Genomic DNA, 19,928 nt, shown 5'->3' on the forward strand with positions numbered 1-19,928 from the left:
AATATTGTTATCACTCGTAACGCACTATTTGAACACGGCTTGCTGAAAAAATTGATAATCTCCAAATCCAAACAACTACAAGGCCTAACCCACTTTCCATGGAAACTGAAACATATCATTAATTCTATGATGGAAAGCTATCCAAAACACTTTGTGGTGCTTGAAATTCAAAGTGCTCCTCCGCATTTCCAAGACTATCCTGCCCCAGCCCAACATTATATCAGAATAGATGTGGTTCATTATGGAAAACCAAAAACTCATGAATGGGATACCAATTTTTATCATGTCCAAATCCCAACAGAAGAGAGAATTATGAGGTGGCGAGCCTATTCTTTGACCGTGGCTCCAAAAAAATTCACACTTTCTATCTAATCGGAGAACATCCACATTTGAAAATCTATTCAACAATAAGTGCTCGATATTACAAATCTCTTATGCAGGGAACTATCATAACTGAACATATCCTTACGGAGCACTTAAAGGACTGTAAAGCAGCATGGCACTATACCATACTTAGCTATATTCTACAATCTCACTCAAAGTCACTACTGTATGTGTATTTTAAGGATTTACTATACTATATTTAGCTATATTCTATAATCTCACTCAAAGTCACTACTATATGTGTATTCATTGTATATTACTTGTAATATACTACGATAATGTATTAATATATGGTAGTATATCAGTTTATATCCTAAGTCCTCTTCATTGAGAAGTGTTATACATATTATTATATAAGCTATTTATATATTCATATATTTCTAGTACAGTGGTCATAACCAAAATAGTATAGGAGCATAGGATCTCAATGGAGTACTAGTATTCCAGAGAGGTGTGCAAGTGGGCTCCTTTAGGGAGTAAAGAAATGGCCAAACCATGCTGAGTCTTCTTAATTTCCTTGTTGCCCATGGCCCTCTTAACATATACAATATACTCCATTACCATAATATAATTTTTTGCAAGAATAAAATGATAAGATTATTTGAATTTAAATAAACTATTTCATTAGTAAATAAATAAACTCTTCTAGTATACTAAACTATTTTGCAGAAAATAAATTACACTATTTTGCTTGTAAGAAATTAAACCACCTTGGAAGAAATAAATTACACTACTTTGCAATTAATAAGCTGAATTCATGAGTAAAAGATTCCCTATTCAGTACTTAGGAGATAAATTTGGTTTAACTATCACTTCTTTGATTTGTAGGCTGACCAAAGACCCGCCAAGAAAAAAGGGCCTATACGACTACCTAAGGATAAAGATATTATTTATTGCTTCTATGTAAGACACATATCATACCTACGCTACTATTTCCCCTCATGGCCCTCATGCTTTCGCGGGTACTTTTCGCCGGTACTTTAGTGTCGGATTCCATCTAAGTAACCATAATACCTTCATATCATAGGGTTCATACTTAGGTTGATCTTACTAATCTGGGGATGTTTTAGCGTTATTTATTTGGATTGTGACAATATAAACCCATGTACCTCTCTTTCATTTTTGGGAATAAAGACTAAGCTACCATAAACTTATATGCAAGTAAAAGAAAAGAAATCTACTATTGCTAATTTTATTTATGAAAGAGAAACTGACTTTTATTGATAAGAAGCTTATTGGAGTACCACACTCATGTTTCAAGAGAAGTTCTCTGGTTCTTGCTTAGTATCTCAGCCTTAAAACTGACTCTTATATATAGACATACATGACTCTTTTTCATGACAATAATGCCCTTGGTTTTATTCTATATTAGGGGCACTACATGGGAAAGCTGAGAAAGGTACCACTAGTAGGCATTTAATTAGCCTACTTTGAACTGTACGTTTTCTAGCTTTTCCAAGGTAATCAGATCAACCATCCATGCGAATGATGCAGCGGAGACTATCACCATTGAGCATGAACTCGTAAGCCTTGTTGATCTCGGCGAATGGCACTTCATGAGTGATGAATTTCTCCAGTACTAGCTCCTGCATCAGTTATCATAACAAGGACTTAGATAACACAATGTGAGAATGATTTCTGAAATTTCAATCATCACCTTGTTCATATACTTCTCCACAATAGCAGGAAGATCGGTTCGCGGTTTATAGTTTCCAAAGAGGGTTCCTTTAAGTGTCCTCTGATGCAGCAGATTCATAGGATGTGTCTTAAAGACGGCGTCTTTGTGCGGCACTCCAACCAGAACAGCAACACCCCAACCCTGAGATATCAAATCATCCATACAATTCACAAGCATACGAGCGAAATCAAACACGAAAAAAAAAGAGTTCGAAGGAAAATACATCATGAACACATTCAAATGCAGATATCATCGCATCAACATCTCCGGTGCACTCAATACTCCGATCAACTCCCCCACCGGTCATCTCGGCAATAACCTCTTGCACAGGTTTATCATGATCTTTTGGGTTTACGAACTCGCTGACACCGAAATTTTTTGCTGTTGAAATGCAAGCAAATCTGTTTATCAAATCAGATAAACCGAGTTGAACTTCAATCAAGAACATCATAATTCAGACCATGATCGAATTTTTTCGGGTTCACATCAACACCGATAATTCTCGAAGCCCCTGAAATCCTCGCCCCTTCGGCGGCCTATTTGTGAATCATCATCAATATCATTAGATATATATGATCTTATTTGTTCGTATTATATTAAGCTAGTTTAAATTATATCATTGAAAGATAGCTCACCGCAAGTCCAACAGCTCCAAGGCCGAAAACAGCAACTGATGATCCCTTTGGTGGTTTTGCTACATTCAAAACAGCACCAAGACCTTCAAAAAAAACAAAGAACTTGAGCAACAATGACATGCATCAGTTAATGAATGAAAACATGAACCAAGAGTTTTTCACCTGATGAAATGCCACAACCAAGAATGCAAACTTTATCAAGAGGAGCCAAAGGGTTGATCTTTGCAACACAACCAACATGAACAACAGTGTACTCACTGTATGTCGATGTTCCGACAAAATGGTATATCGGTTTTCCATTAATGGAGAACCTGGATTGCCCATCACTGATCATCACTCCCCGGCCTAAGTTTACCCGGAGAAGATCACACATGTTGCCCTCCTTGGACTTACAATGTATACACTCTTTACATTCTCCGGTGTGCACCGGAATGACATGATCACCAGGTTTAAGATCCGTAACTCCATCTCCAACACTCTCAACAATTCTAACATGAGAAATACAAACAAATATTAGCTTGTAAAGAACCATTTGGTTCGCTGTAATGTAGAAAAATTACTATGTGTTATGTGGTAATTTGAAAATATTACTATGTTTGCCATTGCACCGATAGTAATCTGATGATAATATCACATTACCAACATGAGAATATTACCAAAAAAGTTAGTAATCCTATTACCATCAAATTTGGTGTCTATCTTTGATTACCGTGATAATGTAATAACTTTTTATATTTTACCAAATTGATTATAATGAATCAAATACGGTAATGAACTATATATTACCGGTAATAAGAGTTTCCAACCAAAATAGTTATATCAAATTACCATAATATTCCCAATTATATAACATTCCCACCCCATATTATGATAGTAATTTCTTTACGTAGTAATATATTATTACCACGAACCAAACGACCCCTAAAAGTTAACAATTGATTTGTTCTTGAATTTTCAAAATGGCAGTTTGGTGTCTAATGTACATAGATTACAAATATATTCACTTTGATTCATGTCCAATACCCAAATGTTAATTTTTGTCTTTGAATCCAAGAAAATATCATTTTGCTCTTCTCAATTTTTTTTGAATATATTTGCTTTGATTTATAAAATTACGTTTTTGTCCTTTGTTAAGATGCCAACTGGACCGTGCCTTAGCCCACCATCCTATTACAACCAACCAATCAATATATATTTTTAGTTTGGTTGGAAGAGGGAGTGAGGAGAGTGAGAAGAGATATAGTGTGTTTTACTAATTTGCCTTTTTTATATAAAACTGATAATAATAATTTTTTTTATAAGTGTCTAAAATTATTTTGAATAAACTTTGTTAATATTAATATTAGTATTACTAATAATATTATTTGTATAATAATATTATTATTAATATTATTATAAAAATATTATTTTTAAACTAATACTATAATTATTCAATTTTTTTATATTTGTTTATCTTTTTATATTATTATTATTATTAAAATAATATTATTATTAATCTTTACATTAAAATATTTAAAAACAATAATAATAATATGAAAATGAAATTAAATATTAAATAGATATTATGATAATTTTTTAAATTGATAAAAAATAATTTAATCTTTTCATAAAAGTTTAATAAGCAAAGAATAGAGTTTTTAATAAGTAAAAGATATAATAGAGATTATTGAAATAAATGAAGACCAGTATTGATATATCATATCATTAAACAAAAAATAAATAAAATACAAACACCCACTCCTCCAAAAGACCCCGGGGGGTTATGACAGGTAAGGAGGGGTGCCTCACCCAGTCACCCTTCCTCACCCCCCTCTTACCCCACTTCACTCTTCCAACCAAATAGCCACTACACCCCCCAAACACTCACTCACCCCTCCCACTCCACCTAAACATAACTTTGGTGGTACGAGGATTGGGTTACATGCATGCTTCTATACAGGAATCTTTTTTTAGCATCTCTTGGGCATTAGAAACCTTTGCATACTATATATTTGGCAAAATTTAAATACGTGACCCCGCATTGGAGTAGAGAGATTGGCTAACCCAACATTAGCAATTTTACCTATTTACTACTTAAAACTTTTATGATTTTAAAAATGATCTGTTTTTAAATAAAAATTAAAAATTAAATGGGCCAACATGTGGGCTCACCTTGCTCAGTTGACACCTTATCATAATTATGTTCATTTTAACCTTAAAGAAACACAACAACTATATTAACAATCTGCCTGCTGTGGGTGATTTGTCCAATTTATCATCAAATAATAATAATAAATAAATAAATAAATCATACAAACAAAAAGAAATATTTTTAGATTGATTCAAAACAACAAAAATACCCTGCAGCTTCATGCCCAAAAATACGAGGAAATAATGGTATTTGGCCCTGAAAACATAATCCAACATATTATATATTAAAACCAGTAAACATAACAATCCAAATTAAAAAGCAAAAAATATATATATATATATATATATATATATATATATATATATATATATATATATAATCATAATAATAATAATAAATAAATAAATAAAACACCAAGAAACAAACCTTAGCCTCCCAAAAATAAATATCACTACGACAGACAGAGGTATAGAGTATTTTAAGGCGAACTTCCATTGCTTGAGGAGGAGCCACATCAACCTCTTCAATCACTAATGCCTTCCCTGCTTCCCATGCAACGGCAGCTGCATGTTCAACAATTTTATATATATATATATATATATATATATATATATATAAACTCATCATATAAAATCGAAATAAATAAATAAATAAATAAATAAAAATAGAATACTATTATCAGCTACCTCTGCATCTAATCACTTGACCTGCAGTGCTTGACATGATTGTCTCTCAAACTCAAGGTATTCCTGAATCCTGAAGTCTAACTGTAATTTTATATATTAAAGAAGAATGGTAAGCATTGCATGAATTTATAGAGAAAAAGGATGCTCTCTCTCTCTCTCTCTCTCTCTCTCTTTCTCTCTCAAACTTGACAAAAGTCTTACTCCTTTCAGTTAACTGAAAACTGGTGTTTATGTAGTTGTACCTTGTTGTTAGTTTATCTTAAATGGTTCATAAGGATAAAACAGAGAGAAACAAATGGTGAGTAAGAAATGAATTTGTCTTTGACCGGTGGATCAGGTTTAGTTAAGTCAATTTTTTGCACTATATAGAGTTGTGGCCACAAATTTTTTTTTTTAACCCAAAATTACTTTTTATTTTTAATTATACATGAGACCATAATGATTTGTTTTAAAATTGTTTCCGCCGAGTGTACTGATGTGGTGCTAATATGGCACCAGAAGCTATTTTAAAACATGTTATTATGGTCTCAAATATAGTCAGAAAAAATTATGTAGTTTTTATGTTAAAAAATTTTTGTGACCACATCATTATAAAATATATATATTTGTGGTCATGACTGAAATGAACACAAGAGAGGTGTAAGTTTTAAATCTAAGGTGAACATGCAATAGAAGCTTTTGGCAGCTGTTAGTTTTCGCGGTTTTGGTTTGGATTCTTTTGTTAATAATGTGTGAGTGTCCGGAGAATATTTTCCAAGATTGTAAAGAGAATATTTATAACAGGAATGAAATGAACCCAGCCGACAATAATGTAAGTTTAAGGCCCATTTGGGTTGAACTACCAAAAAGACTTTTTAAGTTTAATAGAAGTCTTTCGGAAAAAAAGTGTTTTTCGGAGTAAGTTAAGCACTTTTTATATTTTGTGTTTGTATTGAAACAGAGTTCGTAAAAATAAGTTAAAAAAAGCTTTTTCGTGATCGCTCATCACTAAACACGAAAAAGCATTTCGCTTTTTCAGCTTTTCTTTCTCGAAAAGCCCAATACAAACAATCTTTGAACCCAGGAAGTCTTAACTTATAAAAAGACTTACGGGTTTTCTAAAAGTTCTCATCCAAATGTCTCTAAATCTAAGGAGAACATGCCGTACAAGCTCTTGGGAGCTGTCAGTTTTGGCGGTTTTGGTTTGGATTCTTATGTTAATAATATCAGAGGGTCCGAAAAATATTCCTTAGAGCATGTTACCTCACCCAGCGTGGTCGGCCACAATGCATGCAATCATACGTGAAGTTGCGCTGGTGTCTCGCGCCATTATCATGGTCCAGCGAATCAAGATAAGGGTGTTTCTAGTGGAGATGCTGGTGTCTTGCGTGATTATCATGGTCCGGCGGAACATGTTAAGGGTGATTTCTAAACATCCCATGTGGAACATGTTAAGATTGGGCCACACCATGTCATACCGGACCCCACACGAATTGTGACTGAATCCACCCGAGTTCACCGGGTTGGAACTAATGCAAATAAATCTTTTAAGTGGGGTGCAGTCCAACTGACACTCCTAAGATTGTATCTGTCCCAACCAAGCTTAATGAGTTCAATTCAAATGCTCAATTAGATCCACTCCAATTTAATCAAGTTGGATTAATCAATTTGACTGAACCAAATACCAAATTGGTTCAAATCAAGCCTGCTCATGGCCCCAATAAGGCCTATCCGAATTACAGATTCAATTACTGAAATTCCTCACAAAAGTAATGAAAGTATAGCCGACTTGTATAGGGCTGCTTCAAAACCCCTTTATGAGATTTTATTCCTCGAGGATTTAAATGGCACTACATTCTGGAAATCTGGTCTTTTATTCCAAAAAAGAAACTTGGATTTCATTGACTCTTGCCTCGTTCCCTTATAGTCCTTGAATCAAACAAGAGAAAGGACAAGAATGGATCGATAATGACTAGCAGGATCATATCCCTAACTACAATCCGATAGCACCGAAGTTACGTGTTGTGGAAAAACCAATAGAAATATGCAAAAATAAAAATAAAAATGCACAAGAACACAGGAATTTAACGTGGTTCGGCTTTCAATCAAGCCTACATCCACGGAGCAGCAAGAAAACCCTCTTAATTTTCAATGACAAGCAATACACACATAGAAAGGGGGAAAAACAAGAAAAAGTTTCATATAACCCCCTAAGTTATTCCAAAATTGGCCAATGGGTTCAAAAATAAGTAAAATGACAAATCAACCCATATAAAATAATATAGGGTTGAAAATGCAAAACGAGTCATCCAACTTAAGCCCCAAATCAACAATCTCCACCTTGGCGAGATTTGCAAGCCACATCACAAACCATCTCATCATCGACATCCACCTTAGTATGAAATCTCACACCAATCTCACAAGTTCCTTCTCGCATCTCCAACAATTCAAACAATCACAATGTTGACCAAGTTCAAGCAATGATTGAACTTGGCACCACCAATGACCTTAGTCATCATATCGCGAGGATTATCCCTTGTATGAATTTTTACAAGCAAAAATAACCCCACCATTCATAATATCACGAACAAAATGAAAATGAACATCTATATGTTTAGTCCGAGCATGGTAAACCTGGTTCTTTGCTAAGTGAATAGCACTCTGGCTATCACTAAATACCTCCACCCTGTTTTTTGGTTAAACCCCAAGTCTGCAATCAGTCCATGTATCCAAATGGCCTCCTTCAAAGCTTCTGCTGTTGCCATATACTCTGCTTCTGTAGTAGATAATGCTACAATAGACTGTAATGTAGACTTCCAACTGATAGGCCCACTAGCCAAAGTAAACAAATACCACTGTAGTAGACCTCCTATTGTCCGGATCACCGAAAGAAAATCGAATCCACATAGCCAATGAGAAATCTGTCATCATTTTCATGATTTCTCTCAAATTTCAGACCAACCTCCATAGTGCCTTTAATGTACCTCAATACCCACTTTGCAGCTTCCCAGTGTTTTTTTCCTGGATCATGCATGTATCTACAAACCATACTAACAGCCTGGGAAATATCAGGTCTTGTACATACCATAGCATACATAAGACATCCAATTAAACTAGCATAAGGTACCTTCTTCATATAATCTCTTTCGACATCAGATTTTGGGGATTGATTAGCACTCAATTTAAAATGAGAAGCAAGAGGAGTACTAACTGATTTAGTGTGTTCATCCATGCCAAACCGCTGTACTATCTTCTTCAAGTATTGGTTTTGACTCAGATGCACTGTGCCCTTTACTCTGTCTCTACTAATCTCCATGCCCAATATCTTCTTGGCCTCTCCTAATTCCTTCATTCCAAATCCACCAAAATCCAACTAAAGAGGATTTGCAACTCCAGTTGCTTTTTTCAATCCACCTAACCAAACAACTTACTTCAAAGAATTTTGTAATTCCAACTACAAGGAGTTTTAAATACTACCAAACAAACACCCCCTAAGCTACCATAAGCTTATATGCAAGTAAAAGAAAAGAAATCTACTATTGCTAATTTTATTTATGAAAGAGAAACTGACTTTTATTGATAAGAAGCTTATTAGAGTACCACACTCATGTTTCAAGAGAAGTTCCCTGGTTCTTGCTTAGTATCTCAGCCTTAAAACTGACTCTTATATATAGACATACATGACTCTTTTTCATGACAATAATGCCCTTGGTTTTATTCTATATTAGGGGCACTACATGGGAAAGCTGAGAAAGGTACCACTAGTAGGCATTTAATTAGCCTACTGTGAACTGTACGTTTTCTAGCTTTTCCAAGGTAATCAGATCAACCATCCATGCGAATGATGCAGCGGAGACTATCACCATTGAGCATGAACTCGTAAGCCTTGTTGATCTCGGCGAATGGCACTTCATGAGTGATGAATTTCTCCAGTACTAGCTCCTGAATCAGTTATCAGAACAAGGACTTAGATAACACAATGTGAGAATGATTTCTGAAATTTCAATCTTCACCTTGTTCATATACTTCTCCACAACAGCAGGAAGATCGGTTCGCGGTTTATAATTTCCAAAGATGCTTCCCTTAAGTGTCCTCTGATGCAGCAGATTCATAGGATGTGTCTTAAAGACGGCGTCTTTGTGCGGCACTCCAACCAGAACAGCAACACCCCAACCCTGAGATATCAAATCATCCATACAATTCACAAGCATACGAGCGAAATCAAACACGAAAAAAAAAGAGTTCGAAGAAAAATACATCATGAACACATTCAAATGCAGATATCATCGCATCAACATCTCCGGTGCACTCAATACTCCGATCAACTCCCCCACCGGTCATCTCGGCAATAACCTCTTGCACAGGTTTATCATGATCCTTTGGATTCACAAACTCGCTGACACCGAAATTTTTTGCTGTTGAAATGCAAGCAAATCTGTTTATCAAGCCAGATGAACCAAGTAGAACTTCAATCAAGAACATCATAATTCACAGACCTTGATCGAATTTTCTCGGGTTCACATCAACACCGATAATTCTCGAAGCCCCTGAAATCCTCGCCCCTTCGGCCGCCTATTTGTGAATCATCATCAATATCATTAGATATATATGATCTTATTTGTTCGTATTATATTAAGCTAGTTTAAATTATATCATTGAAAGATAGCTCACCGCAAGTCCAACAGCTCCAAGGCCGAAAACAGCAACTGATGATCCCTTTGGTGGTTTTGCTACATTCAAAACAGCACCAAGACCTTCAAAGAAAACAAAGAACTTGAGCAACAATGACATGCATCAGTTAATGAATGGAAACATGAACCAAGAGTTTTTCACCTGATGAAATCCCGCAACCAAGAATGCAAACTTTATCTAGAGGAGCTGAAGGGTTGATCTTCGCAGCACAACCGACATGAACAACAGTGTACTCACTGTATGTCGATGTTCCTAAAAAATGGTATATTGGTTTTCCATTAATGGAGAACCTGGATTGCCCATCACTGATCATCACTCCCCGGCCTGTGTTTACCCGGAGAAGATCACACATGTTGCCCTCCTTGGACTTACAATGTATACACTCCTTACATTCTCCGGTGTGTACCGGAATGACATGATCACCAGGTTTAAGATCAGTAACTCCGTCTCCAACACTCTCAACAATTCTAACATGAGAAATAAAAAGAAATGTTAGACTGTAAGAGTTAACAATTGATCTGTTCTTTAATTTTCAAAAAAAAAAATGCCAGTTTGGTGTCTAATGTATATAGATTACAAATATATTCACGTTGGTCCATGTCCAATTCCCAAATGTTAATTTTTGTCTTTGTATTCAAGAAAACATCATTTTGATCAATGATTTTTTTTTTTAATATGACATGGGCTTAGCCCACCATCCTATTACAACCAACCAATCAACCACCTCCTTCTCCCCCTCCCATAGGTTTATGGGTTTATGTGCACCAGTGAATAATAGGTATTTTTACATTAATTTATTAAATATTTTTTTAATAAAACATGTGAAAAAGCCTCTTTTTTATATATGTATAGATAAACTCTTACAATAAAAAATAAATAAATATTTTGCTTGTGTAAAATAAGTCACTTGCTTACGTTCTCAATAAGCGAACTAGTGAGGAATGAGCGGTAGATGTCTGCAGATGAAAATCTGCCTAGGGATAGATCAACATATATCTAAGATTTAACAATTCCTGAGTGATGTCTGCAGATGAAAATCTACGAACATCCCCAAAAGACAGGTATATATATATATATTTCAGATTTTTTATTTTAAGATACTTTTTTGTACATGTTTAAAAACATTACCAATTTTTTATTTATTTTTTGATAAATGTGATAAGTGCAATAATGAGGGGTGTGTGCACAATCGAAAATTAATTTTCTGGCCATATGCTCTCACTTGCCCCTTGTTATGTTCAGAGGGGGAGGGGAGTGAGGGAGAGTAAGGAGGACAGGAGAATGGAGGGTTTGAAAAAATTTTATGTTTGGTTCAATGGAGAAGTGTGGAGGGGTAATCTATTTTTTTTTTTTTTGTTTGGTTGGTAGAGGGAGTGAGGAGTGAGGAGAGATGTAATGTGTATTTTACTAATTTGTCCTTTTATATAAAACTGATAATAATAATTTTTTTATACATATCTGAGATTATTTTGAACAAACTTTGTTAATATTAATATTAATATTACTAATAATATTATTTGTACAATATTATTATTATTATTATAAAAAAATAATATTATTTTTAAACCAATACTATAATTATTCAATTTTTTTATATTTGTTTATATTTTTATATTATTATTGTTATTATTACTATAATATGAAAAATGAAATTAAATTTTAAATAGATATTATGATAATTTCTTAAATTGATAAAGGATAGTTTAGTTTTTCATAAAAGTTTAATAAGTAAAGAATGGAGTTTTTAATAAGTAAAGAATATAATAAAAATAATTGAAATAAGTGAAAGTCAGTATTGATATTTCATATCATTCAACAAAAAATAAATTAAATACAAACACCCACTTTCCCCAAAAGACCCCAATTTGGGGAGTGGGTTATGAGAGGTGAAGAGGGGTGCCTCACCCTTCCTCATCCCCTCTTACCCCACTTCACTCCTACAACCAAACAGCCACTACGCCCACTACACCCCAAAAACCCCCTTACTCTCCCCACTCCTCTAACCAAACATTGTTTTGGTGGTATGAGGATTGGGTTATAAGCAATGTTGTCGGATCAGGGACCGGGCCCGGCGGTTCAGCCCGGGAAAAACCAGGGCGGGCCATGTGGCGTAGAGATACTCTGATGACCCGGGTATTAAAAAAATCCGGTGTTAACCCTGGGTGACCGAGACGGTTCAATCAGGGAGCCGGATTGACCATTTGGGTCAATCGGGTCATGATGTTTAATTTTTACAATATTTAATAATTTATTATTATTTTTCTCATTAAAAACCACAAAATCGTGTATATTTATTAATATTAATTTATAATTTATAATCAATAAATAGAATTACAATATATATATATATATATATATATATATATATATACCAACAAAAATTAACATTTAAAAATAAAATATATTAATGTATTATGTAAATACTTTCTAAAAATTTAATTTATTAAGAAAATAAAACAATAAATGAGTGTAATTTTATTATAAAAATATAAAATTAAAGTATTCTAATTAAATAAAAAATATAAGAAAATTTAAAACAAAATAAAAACACAATTGAGATATAAGAATTAGTGAATTAAATTTCTTATTTATTTTAACAAAATCAACCAATAAACAAATAAATAAATAAATAAATAACACCAAGAGAAGTTTGATAATTATATATTAATATATTAAATTTGTAAATATTTAAAAAAATATAAAAAAATAAATGATAGAAATTAGAAAAGCTACTCTGTATATAAAGATCGTTTTATCGATTTAAATATCAAATTTGAGTAGGTTTTTATAATATAATTATGGATTTAATATTATATTTGCTTATTATTAATCATTATAATATTTTTTTATATTTAATTATTGACTGGGGTTCAGTCGGGTTGAGCCGGGTGAGCCTATCGACCCCGACACCCGGGCATGGCCAGGGTCATTCAGGCGCGGATCGACAACCTTGGTTATAAGCATCCTTCTATACAGGGAACTTTTTTAGCATCTCTTGGACATGCATTAGAAACCTTTGCTTACTATATATTTGGTAAAATTTGAATAAGTGACCCCGCATGAGAGTAGAGAGATTGGCTAGCCCAACATTAGCAATTTTACCTATTTACTACTTAAAACTTTTATGATTTTAAAAATGGTCTGTTTTTAAATAAAAATTAAAAATTAAATGGGCCAACATGTGGGATCACCTTGCTCAATTGACACCTTATATTTTAACCTTAAAGAAACACAACAACTATATTAACAATCTGCGTGAGTGATTTATAACACTCTGTAGGTGATTTGTCCAATTTATTATCAAATGATAATAATAATTATAATAATAATTATTATTATTATAAATAAATAAGTAAATAAATAAATAAATCATACAAACAAAAAGAAATATTTTTTAAATTGATTCAAAACAACAAAATACCCTGCAGCTTCATGCCCAAAAATTCGAGGAAATAATGGTATTTGGCCCTGAAAAGTGAAAACATAATCCAACATATTATATATTAAAACCAGTAAACATAACTATCCAAATTAAAAAAGCAAAAAAAAAAATATATATATATATATATAATCATAATAATAATAAATAAATAAATAAATAAAACACCAAGAAACAAACCTTAGCTTCCCAAAAATAAATATCACTACGACAGACAGAGGTATAGAGTATTTTAAGGCGAACTTCCATTGCTTGAGGAGGAGCCACATCAACCTCTTCAATCACTAATGCCTTCCCTGCTTCCCATGCAACAGCAGCTGCATGTTCAACAATTATATATATATATATATATATATATATATATATAAACTCATCATATAAAATCGAAATAAATAAATAAATAAAAATAGGAAACTATTATCATCTACCTCTGCATCTAATCACTTGACCTGCAGTGCTTGACATGATTGTCTCTCAAACTCAAGGTATTCCTGAATCCTGAAGTCTAACTGTAATTAAGCATTGCATGAATTTATAGAGAAAAAGGATGCTCTCTCTCTCTCTCTCTCTCTCTCTCTCTCTCTCTCTCTCAAACTTGACTAAAGTCTTACTCCGTTGAGTTAATTGAAAACTGGTGTTTATGTAGTTGGACCTTGTTGTTAGTTTATCTTAAATGGTTCATGCGGATAAGACAAAGGGAAATGAATGGTGGGTAAGAAATGAATTTGTCTGACTGGTGGATCAGGTTTAGTTAAGTCAATTTTTTTCACTATACAAAGTTGTGGCTGTAAAATTTTTTTTTTACCCAAAAATCACTTTTATTTTAGCTGTACATGAGACCATAATGATTTGTTTTAAAACTGCTTCCGGCGAGGATGCTCTCTCTCTCTCTCTCACTCTCGAACTTGACTAAAGTCTAACTATGTTGAGTTAACTGAAAACTGGTTTTTATGTAGTTGTACCTTGTTGTTAGTTTATCTTAAATGGTTCATGCCGATAAGACAGAGGGAAATGAATGGTGGGTAAGAAATGAATTTGTCTTTGACTGGTGGATCAGATTTAGTTAAGTCAATTTTTTGCACTATATAAAGTTGTGGCCTCAAATTTTTTTTTTAACCTAAAAATCAAATTTTTCGACTGATACGTAGACTATAACGATTTGTTTTAAAAAGCTGTTTCGTAGAGTATCTTGATGTGACTGCTAATACTATGACAGAAAGCCATTTTTAAAAGCAGGGTTATTATAGCCTCAAATATAGTCAAAAAAAAATTACGTGATTTTTATGTTAAAAAAATTATGTAGCTATATTATTATAAAATACAAATATTTGTGGCCATAACTGAAATGAACACAGGAGAGGTGTAAGATTTACTTTTAATCCAGGGAAAACATGTAATAGATGCTTTTGGCAGTTGTTAGTTTTGGCGGTTTTGGTTTGGATTCTTTTGTTAATAATATGTGAGTGTCCGGAGAATATTTTCTAAAATTGTAAATATTTATAACAGGAATGAAATGAACCCAGCCGACAATAATGTAAGTTTAAATCTAAGGAGAACATGCCGTACAAGCTCTTGGGAGCTGTCAGTTTTGGCGGTTTTGGTTTGGATTCTTATGTTAATATATAATATCTGAGGGTCCGAAAAATATTCCCTAGAGCATGTTACCTCACCCAGCGTGGTCGGCCACAATGCATGCAATCATACGTGAAGTTGCGCTGGTGTCTCGCGCCATTATCATGGTCCGGCGAATCATGATAAGGGTGTTTCTAGTGGAGATGCTGGTGTCTTGCGTGATTATCATGGTCCGGCGGAACATGTTAAGGGTGATTCAAAAACATCCCATGCGGAACATGTTAAGATTGGGCCACACCATGTTGTGCCTGACCTCACACGAGTTGTGACTGAATCCACCCGAGTTCACCGGGTTGGAACTAATGCAAATAAATCTTTTAAGCGGGGTGCAGTCCAACTGACACTTCTAAGATTGTATCTGTCCCAACCAAGCTTAATGAGTTCAATTCAAATGCTCAATTAGATCCGCTCCAATTTAATCAAGTTGGATTAATCAATTTGACTAAACCAAATACCAAATTGGTTCAAATCAAGCCTGCTCATGGCCCCAATTAGGCCTATCCGAATTACAGATTCAATTACTGAAATTCCTCGCAAAAGTAATGAAAGTATTGCCGACTTGTAGAGGGCTGCTTCTAAACCTCCTTCTGGGATTTCATTCTTAGGTAGTGTTTGTTTGAAGGGATTTGGAGTTACATGTAACTTCAAATCATTTACTTTTTTAAAATACGGTGTTTGTTTTGATGTATTTCATTTTTCATGTGCTTTTGAAATCCCATCATTGAGGGATTTTGGTTTACGGTCAAAATCCCGGGAGTCCAAAACAGTCAGATCAACACTATTCTTATACTCGAATAACTTCTCAAAGTCAATATTAATCCTAGACTGCCGCTTTTGACCAAAAATAAGCCGGAAATGAGCCTCAAAAAACTTCCCAATGTCGTACAGATTCTCAACCCGAGACCCATCCTTTGAGATGTAAGGAATGAAATTCCTATTTTTACGGCCGTTAGCCACCGCTTGGAAAAATTTCGTATTTTCATCCCCATCCTTTAACCATTGCAATCTCGACCTTTGCTTCCAATAAATCTCCTCTTGTTTCCTGATCTCTTCAAGACAGGCAATCAAAGCAAGCTCCTGTTGTTGTTCAGACACTGAAAGGCCCCTATCTTCATTGATCAAATCCAATTCCTCTAACTGTCGTAATAAGTCCAGCTTCCTTAATTTAATAGAACCAAAATCAAACTTCGCCCAATGCTTTAGCTTAACTTTCAAGTTCGACAGCTTCTTGGATAAGATGAAAGCCCCACAACCCGAAAATGAAGACTCCTTCCACCAGTTCTTCACAATCTCAGAGAACCCCTCCGCCGTAGTCCAGACGAACTCAAATCTGAACGGCTTAGGACACACCAAGTGAGAGCCCGCTTCCAAACGGATCGGCACATGGTCCGAACCTAACCTCGGGAGGCTAGATTGAGTCAACCTAGGAAAGCGCTCAGCCCAAGCACCGTTGACTAGAAAACGATCTAATTTGACCCAAATTGGGTTAGACTGTCCATTAGTCCAGGTGAAACGTCTACCCTTTGAGGAGGGTTCAAAAAAGGCATAGTCCTGCAAGAAGGCATTTGCACACCGAATATCCTCCAAGTTAGGAACACCCGTAACTTTATCTTCCAAGGCAAAAATGGCATTGAAATCACCACAAATTACCATGGGCACCATCGACTCGCCACTAACAGCCCGAAGTTCATCCCAGAAAGCCTGTTTGCGAGACCGATCTACAGGTCCATAGACCGAAGTGCATCGCCAGCTGAAGTTAAAACGCTTAGAAAAAAACGCCATAGTCAAGCTAAATTCGCCCACAAACACCACTTGACCTATGATATCAGCACTATTCTAACCCACAATGATACCTCCCGCTGAGCCTTTCGCCGGAGCAAACGCAAACTGATCCAAGCGGGGACCACCAATCTCACGCCATAACAATTGGGAAACCAACTCTAACTTAGACTCTTGGAGGCAACACACTTCAGCAAAGTGCAGGTTAAGAAAATCCCGAACTAAGAACCGCTTTGCCGGTTTCCGCAGGCCCCGAACATTCCAGGAGACAATATTCATGATAAACAAACAGACTCGCGAACCTCCAAAGAGGTCGCCACAGTCTTCCTAGAAGGAGCTGCACGAGATTGTTCTAATGTTCGGACATGATTAACACATTCAATAGCATTACCACTAAAATGAATACCACATGCATTGCAATATTGAACAGTTTGAGCAATAGACCAATCCGAAATAAGCAAAGGATGGGCCTGCGTACCTCCAGAGTTGTCCCCGCCAATCCCTTTCTTCTTAGCTGATCGAAGCGGTTCAGGAAGATAACCTGCTTCCTCATTGAATCGCGACGAAGGCTTCTTCACTCTTCCACTTTTTCTGGTACCCATCCCAAGATCCTCATTGGAATTTTGCACTCCTGACGGAAGATTCGGCAAGAGAACCCTAAGATTGCTCTCAAACTCAGCAAAGGAATCATCTGAGTCCGGGTCCAAGTCCAGATTAACTTTGTCCACCAATTGCCCCTCCGAGCAGTCCGTGTCCTTTATTCCACCCATAGCGTCAACATGTACCTCTGATGACAACCCATCGACTGGTCCCGCGAGAGCAGTAACCATGGCCCAGGTACCAACCAAGAATTTCCACTTGAAGCCATCTGGCGGCACCAAATTAGGTTCACTATTCAACAAAACAAGTGGATCACTAGAGACCTGCACATTGTAAGGCCCATCCACTAAAGGCGGCCCACCCTCCATCTCACTAACAACCTCTTCCAAACGCTCATCAACCAACAAATCGGGCCCAGGAGTTACAATATCATCCTTCTTCGGATCACCAAGGGCCCCAGATTCTTCACGTTGGCCCACTTCATTACACAAGAGCAAGGGGTCAAAGTGAGAGCCCATCTTATCATACTCAGTTGATCCATAGCCCAAACCCTCATTCAGCCCCAACTCACTCGGCCACCTGGATCATCCGAACCTCCCTCGGGATCAGCGACTTTTCATCCGAATCGAGAAAAGGGACGGTTGTCTCTTCACCCGGTGATCGCAAGTCACCGCCACGTCAACCTCCGAAGAGACAACCTCGGACATCCGTCGCTTGCCACCTGTCCCCAGACGTGAGCTAGCAGCACGTTCCTTCCAGATTTCGACACGCCCTCGACCCTCGAGCCATGCACGGCCGGAGCCCCTTCTTTGCCTCTTCGTCCATGCCTCGGGAGACCAAAGCCAACCCCATCGTACTCGATCCCTCGCCCTACGAAGAACGCCGCGACCACGGTGCTGCGAAATGCCGGCCCTCCGTCAAGGTGGGAGCCGTGCTCAACCTCCCTAACCTGCGCTTGGTGGGAGCTTATCCTTTGTGACAACCTTGACTCTGTACGATAATAAAAAAATGGATTTTTTTAAATTTATTTATACATGCTAGTGATTGGAAAAACAATTATTTTTTAATCTCATTTTTTTTCGTACAATTATGAGTTAGGGATATGATTCCCATTTGAGTGTCTGATTAAAAGGTGAAATTGATAGCTGAAAAAAAAAAAAAAATCAAAATCTCTTTATTTCAAGGTACATATATACACACAAACAGACATCATACATCCAGATAATTGATTTGGTAAGCAAAATTATTGATTTGCAAAATGATTTTTCCTATAACAAACTAATGATTTTTCTCACTGGTTGAAAGCAGTATCCCACCTAATGCTCTATTTATCAATTAGAAATCCTTCAAAAATAATTTGTCTAAATTAAATGAATTTGAAATTTCTAATTTCGTTTAACTCAAATTTTCTAAATTTATAAAAAAAACAACTGAATTATATAAAATAAATTAAAAAAATTAATTATATAAAAAATTTTACAAAAATAAATTTTTGATTTATAACTAATTCTTTTCCAATATTTGATATTTTCTTTCAGTAAGATTAACTCTTTAGTCCATTTATGCCTTTACTATACAACTAAAATTAAAATTAAAATTCAAAACTTCAACTCATCTTTAGTAAAAATATAGGGATCTCTAGGGAAGACAGAAATGTCAACAGAACAGAAATTCACTAAAAATATATTCCTAGGCTGACCCCATTCTCAGACTCATGTTCAAGAGAAAAAAATTTTGCTCGATCCCAATCCCACAGAGATTTCTCGATCCTTGTTCCCACAGAATATACCCCAAAAATTACCAAACTTAAGAGATTCCTGACTTGAGTTTTTTCATTTATTTATTCTTGGTTTAATTACTGTACAAGACCCTGTAATTGTGTACTTTTTGCCTTTTTAATCCTTGCAATATTTTTAGGTACAATTAAGTCCTTATATTTAGTCGAATTAGGTCATTTTAGTCCACTGTGTAGATGTGTAAGTGTAAATTGCAAAGATTTAATTGTACCAAAAAATATTACTATGGACTAGAATGAACCAATTTGACTAAGGGCTTGTTTGGATGAGCTTTTGGAAAACCCAGAAGTGCTTTTTTATAAGTTAAAGCACTCTGGGTTCAGAATAGTTTGTATAGAACTTTCTGGCAGAAGTCGTAAAAAGTGAAAAACGACTTTTCGTGAGCTAGTGATGAGCGTACGAAAAGACATTTTTAACTTTATTTTACGAACCGCTTTTACGTGTGTAATACTAAACACAAAATATAAAAAGTCTTAACTTACTGCTGAAAAGCACTT

The 19,928-nt window shown here is 35.3% G+C and overlaps 3 protein-coding genes across 3 annotated transcripts; all 3 read right to left on the reverse strand.

Moving 5' to 3' along the window:
- Window positions 1-1,546: 1,546 nt before the first annotated feature.
- Window positions 1,547-5,627, reverse strand: LOC120270155 (alcohol dehydrogenase 1-like). Its single transcript, XM_039277176.1, has 9 exons — window positions 5,515-5,627; window positions 5,255-5,391; window positions 5,037-5,083; window positions 2,860-3,185; window positions 2,698-2,780; window positions 2,523-2,598; window positions 2,286-2,443; window positions 2,042-2,203; window positions 1,547-1,970 (listed from the first exon to the last, which is right to left on the reverse strand). The coding sequence occupies exons 1-9, from the start codon at window positions 5,549-5,551 to the stop codon at window positions 1,854-1,856; spliced, it is 1,143 nt and encodes a 380-aa protein (XP_039133110.1). The 5' UTR covers window positions 5,552-5,627; the 3' UTR covers window positions 1,547-1,853.
- A 3,384-nt stretch (window positions 5,628-9,011) lies between these two features.
- LOC120270156 (alcohol dehydrogenase 1-like) lies at window positions 9,012-14,145 on the reverse strand. The gene is made up of 9 exons (XM_039277177.1): window positions 14,053-14,145; window positions 13,805-13,941; window positions 13,607-13,653; window positions 10,327-10,652; window positions 10,165-10,247; window positions 9,990-10,065; window positions 9,751-9,908; window positions 9,507-9,668; window positions 9,012-9,435 (listed from the first exon to the last, which is right to left on the reverse strand). The coding sequence occupies exons 1-9, from the start codon at window positions 14,087-14,089 to the stop codon at window positions 9,319-9,321; spliced, it is 1,143 nt and encodes a 380-aa protein (XP_039133111.1). The 5' UTR covers window positions 14,090-14,145; the 3' UTR covers window positions 9,012-9,318.
- A 1,801-nt stretch (window positions 14,146-15,946) lies between these two features.
- LOC120270793 lies at window positions 15,947-17,038 on the reverse strand. The gene has a single exon (XM_039277859.1). It carries the CDS (start codon window positions 17,036-17,038, stop codon window positions 15,947-15,949), a length of 1,092 nt encoding a protein of 363 aa, XP_039133793.1.
- Between the last annotated feature and the right edge of the window lie 2,890 nt (window positions 17,039-19,928).

The sequence above is a fragment of the Dioscorea cayenensis genome, chromosome 10 (genome assembly GCF_009730915.1).
Source record: "Dioscorea cayenensis subsp. rotundata cultivar TDr96_F1 chromosome 10, TDr96_F1_v2_PseudoChromosome.rev07_lg8_w22 25.fasta, whole genome shotgun sequence".
Lineage (NCBI taxonomy): Eukaryota > Viridiplantae > Streptophyta > Magnoliopsida > Dioscoreales > Dioscoreaceae > Dioscorea > Dioscorea cayenensis.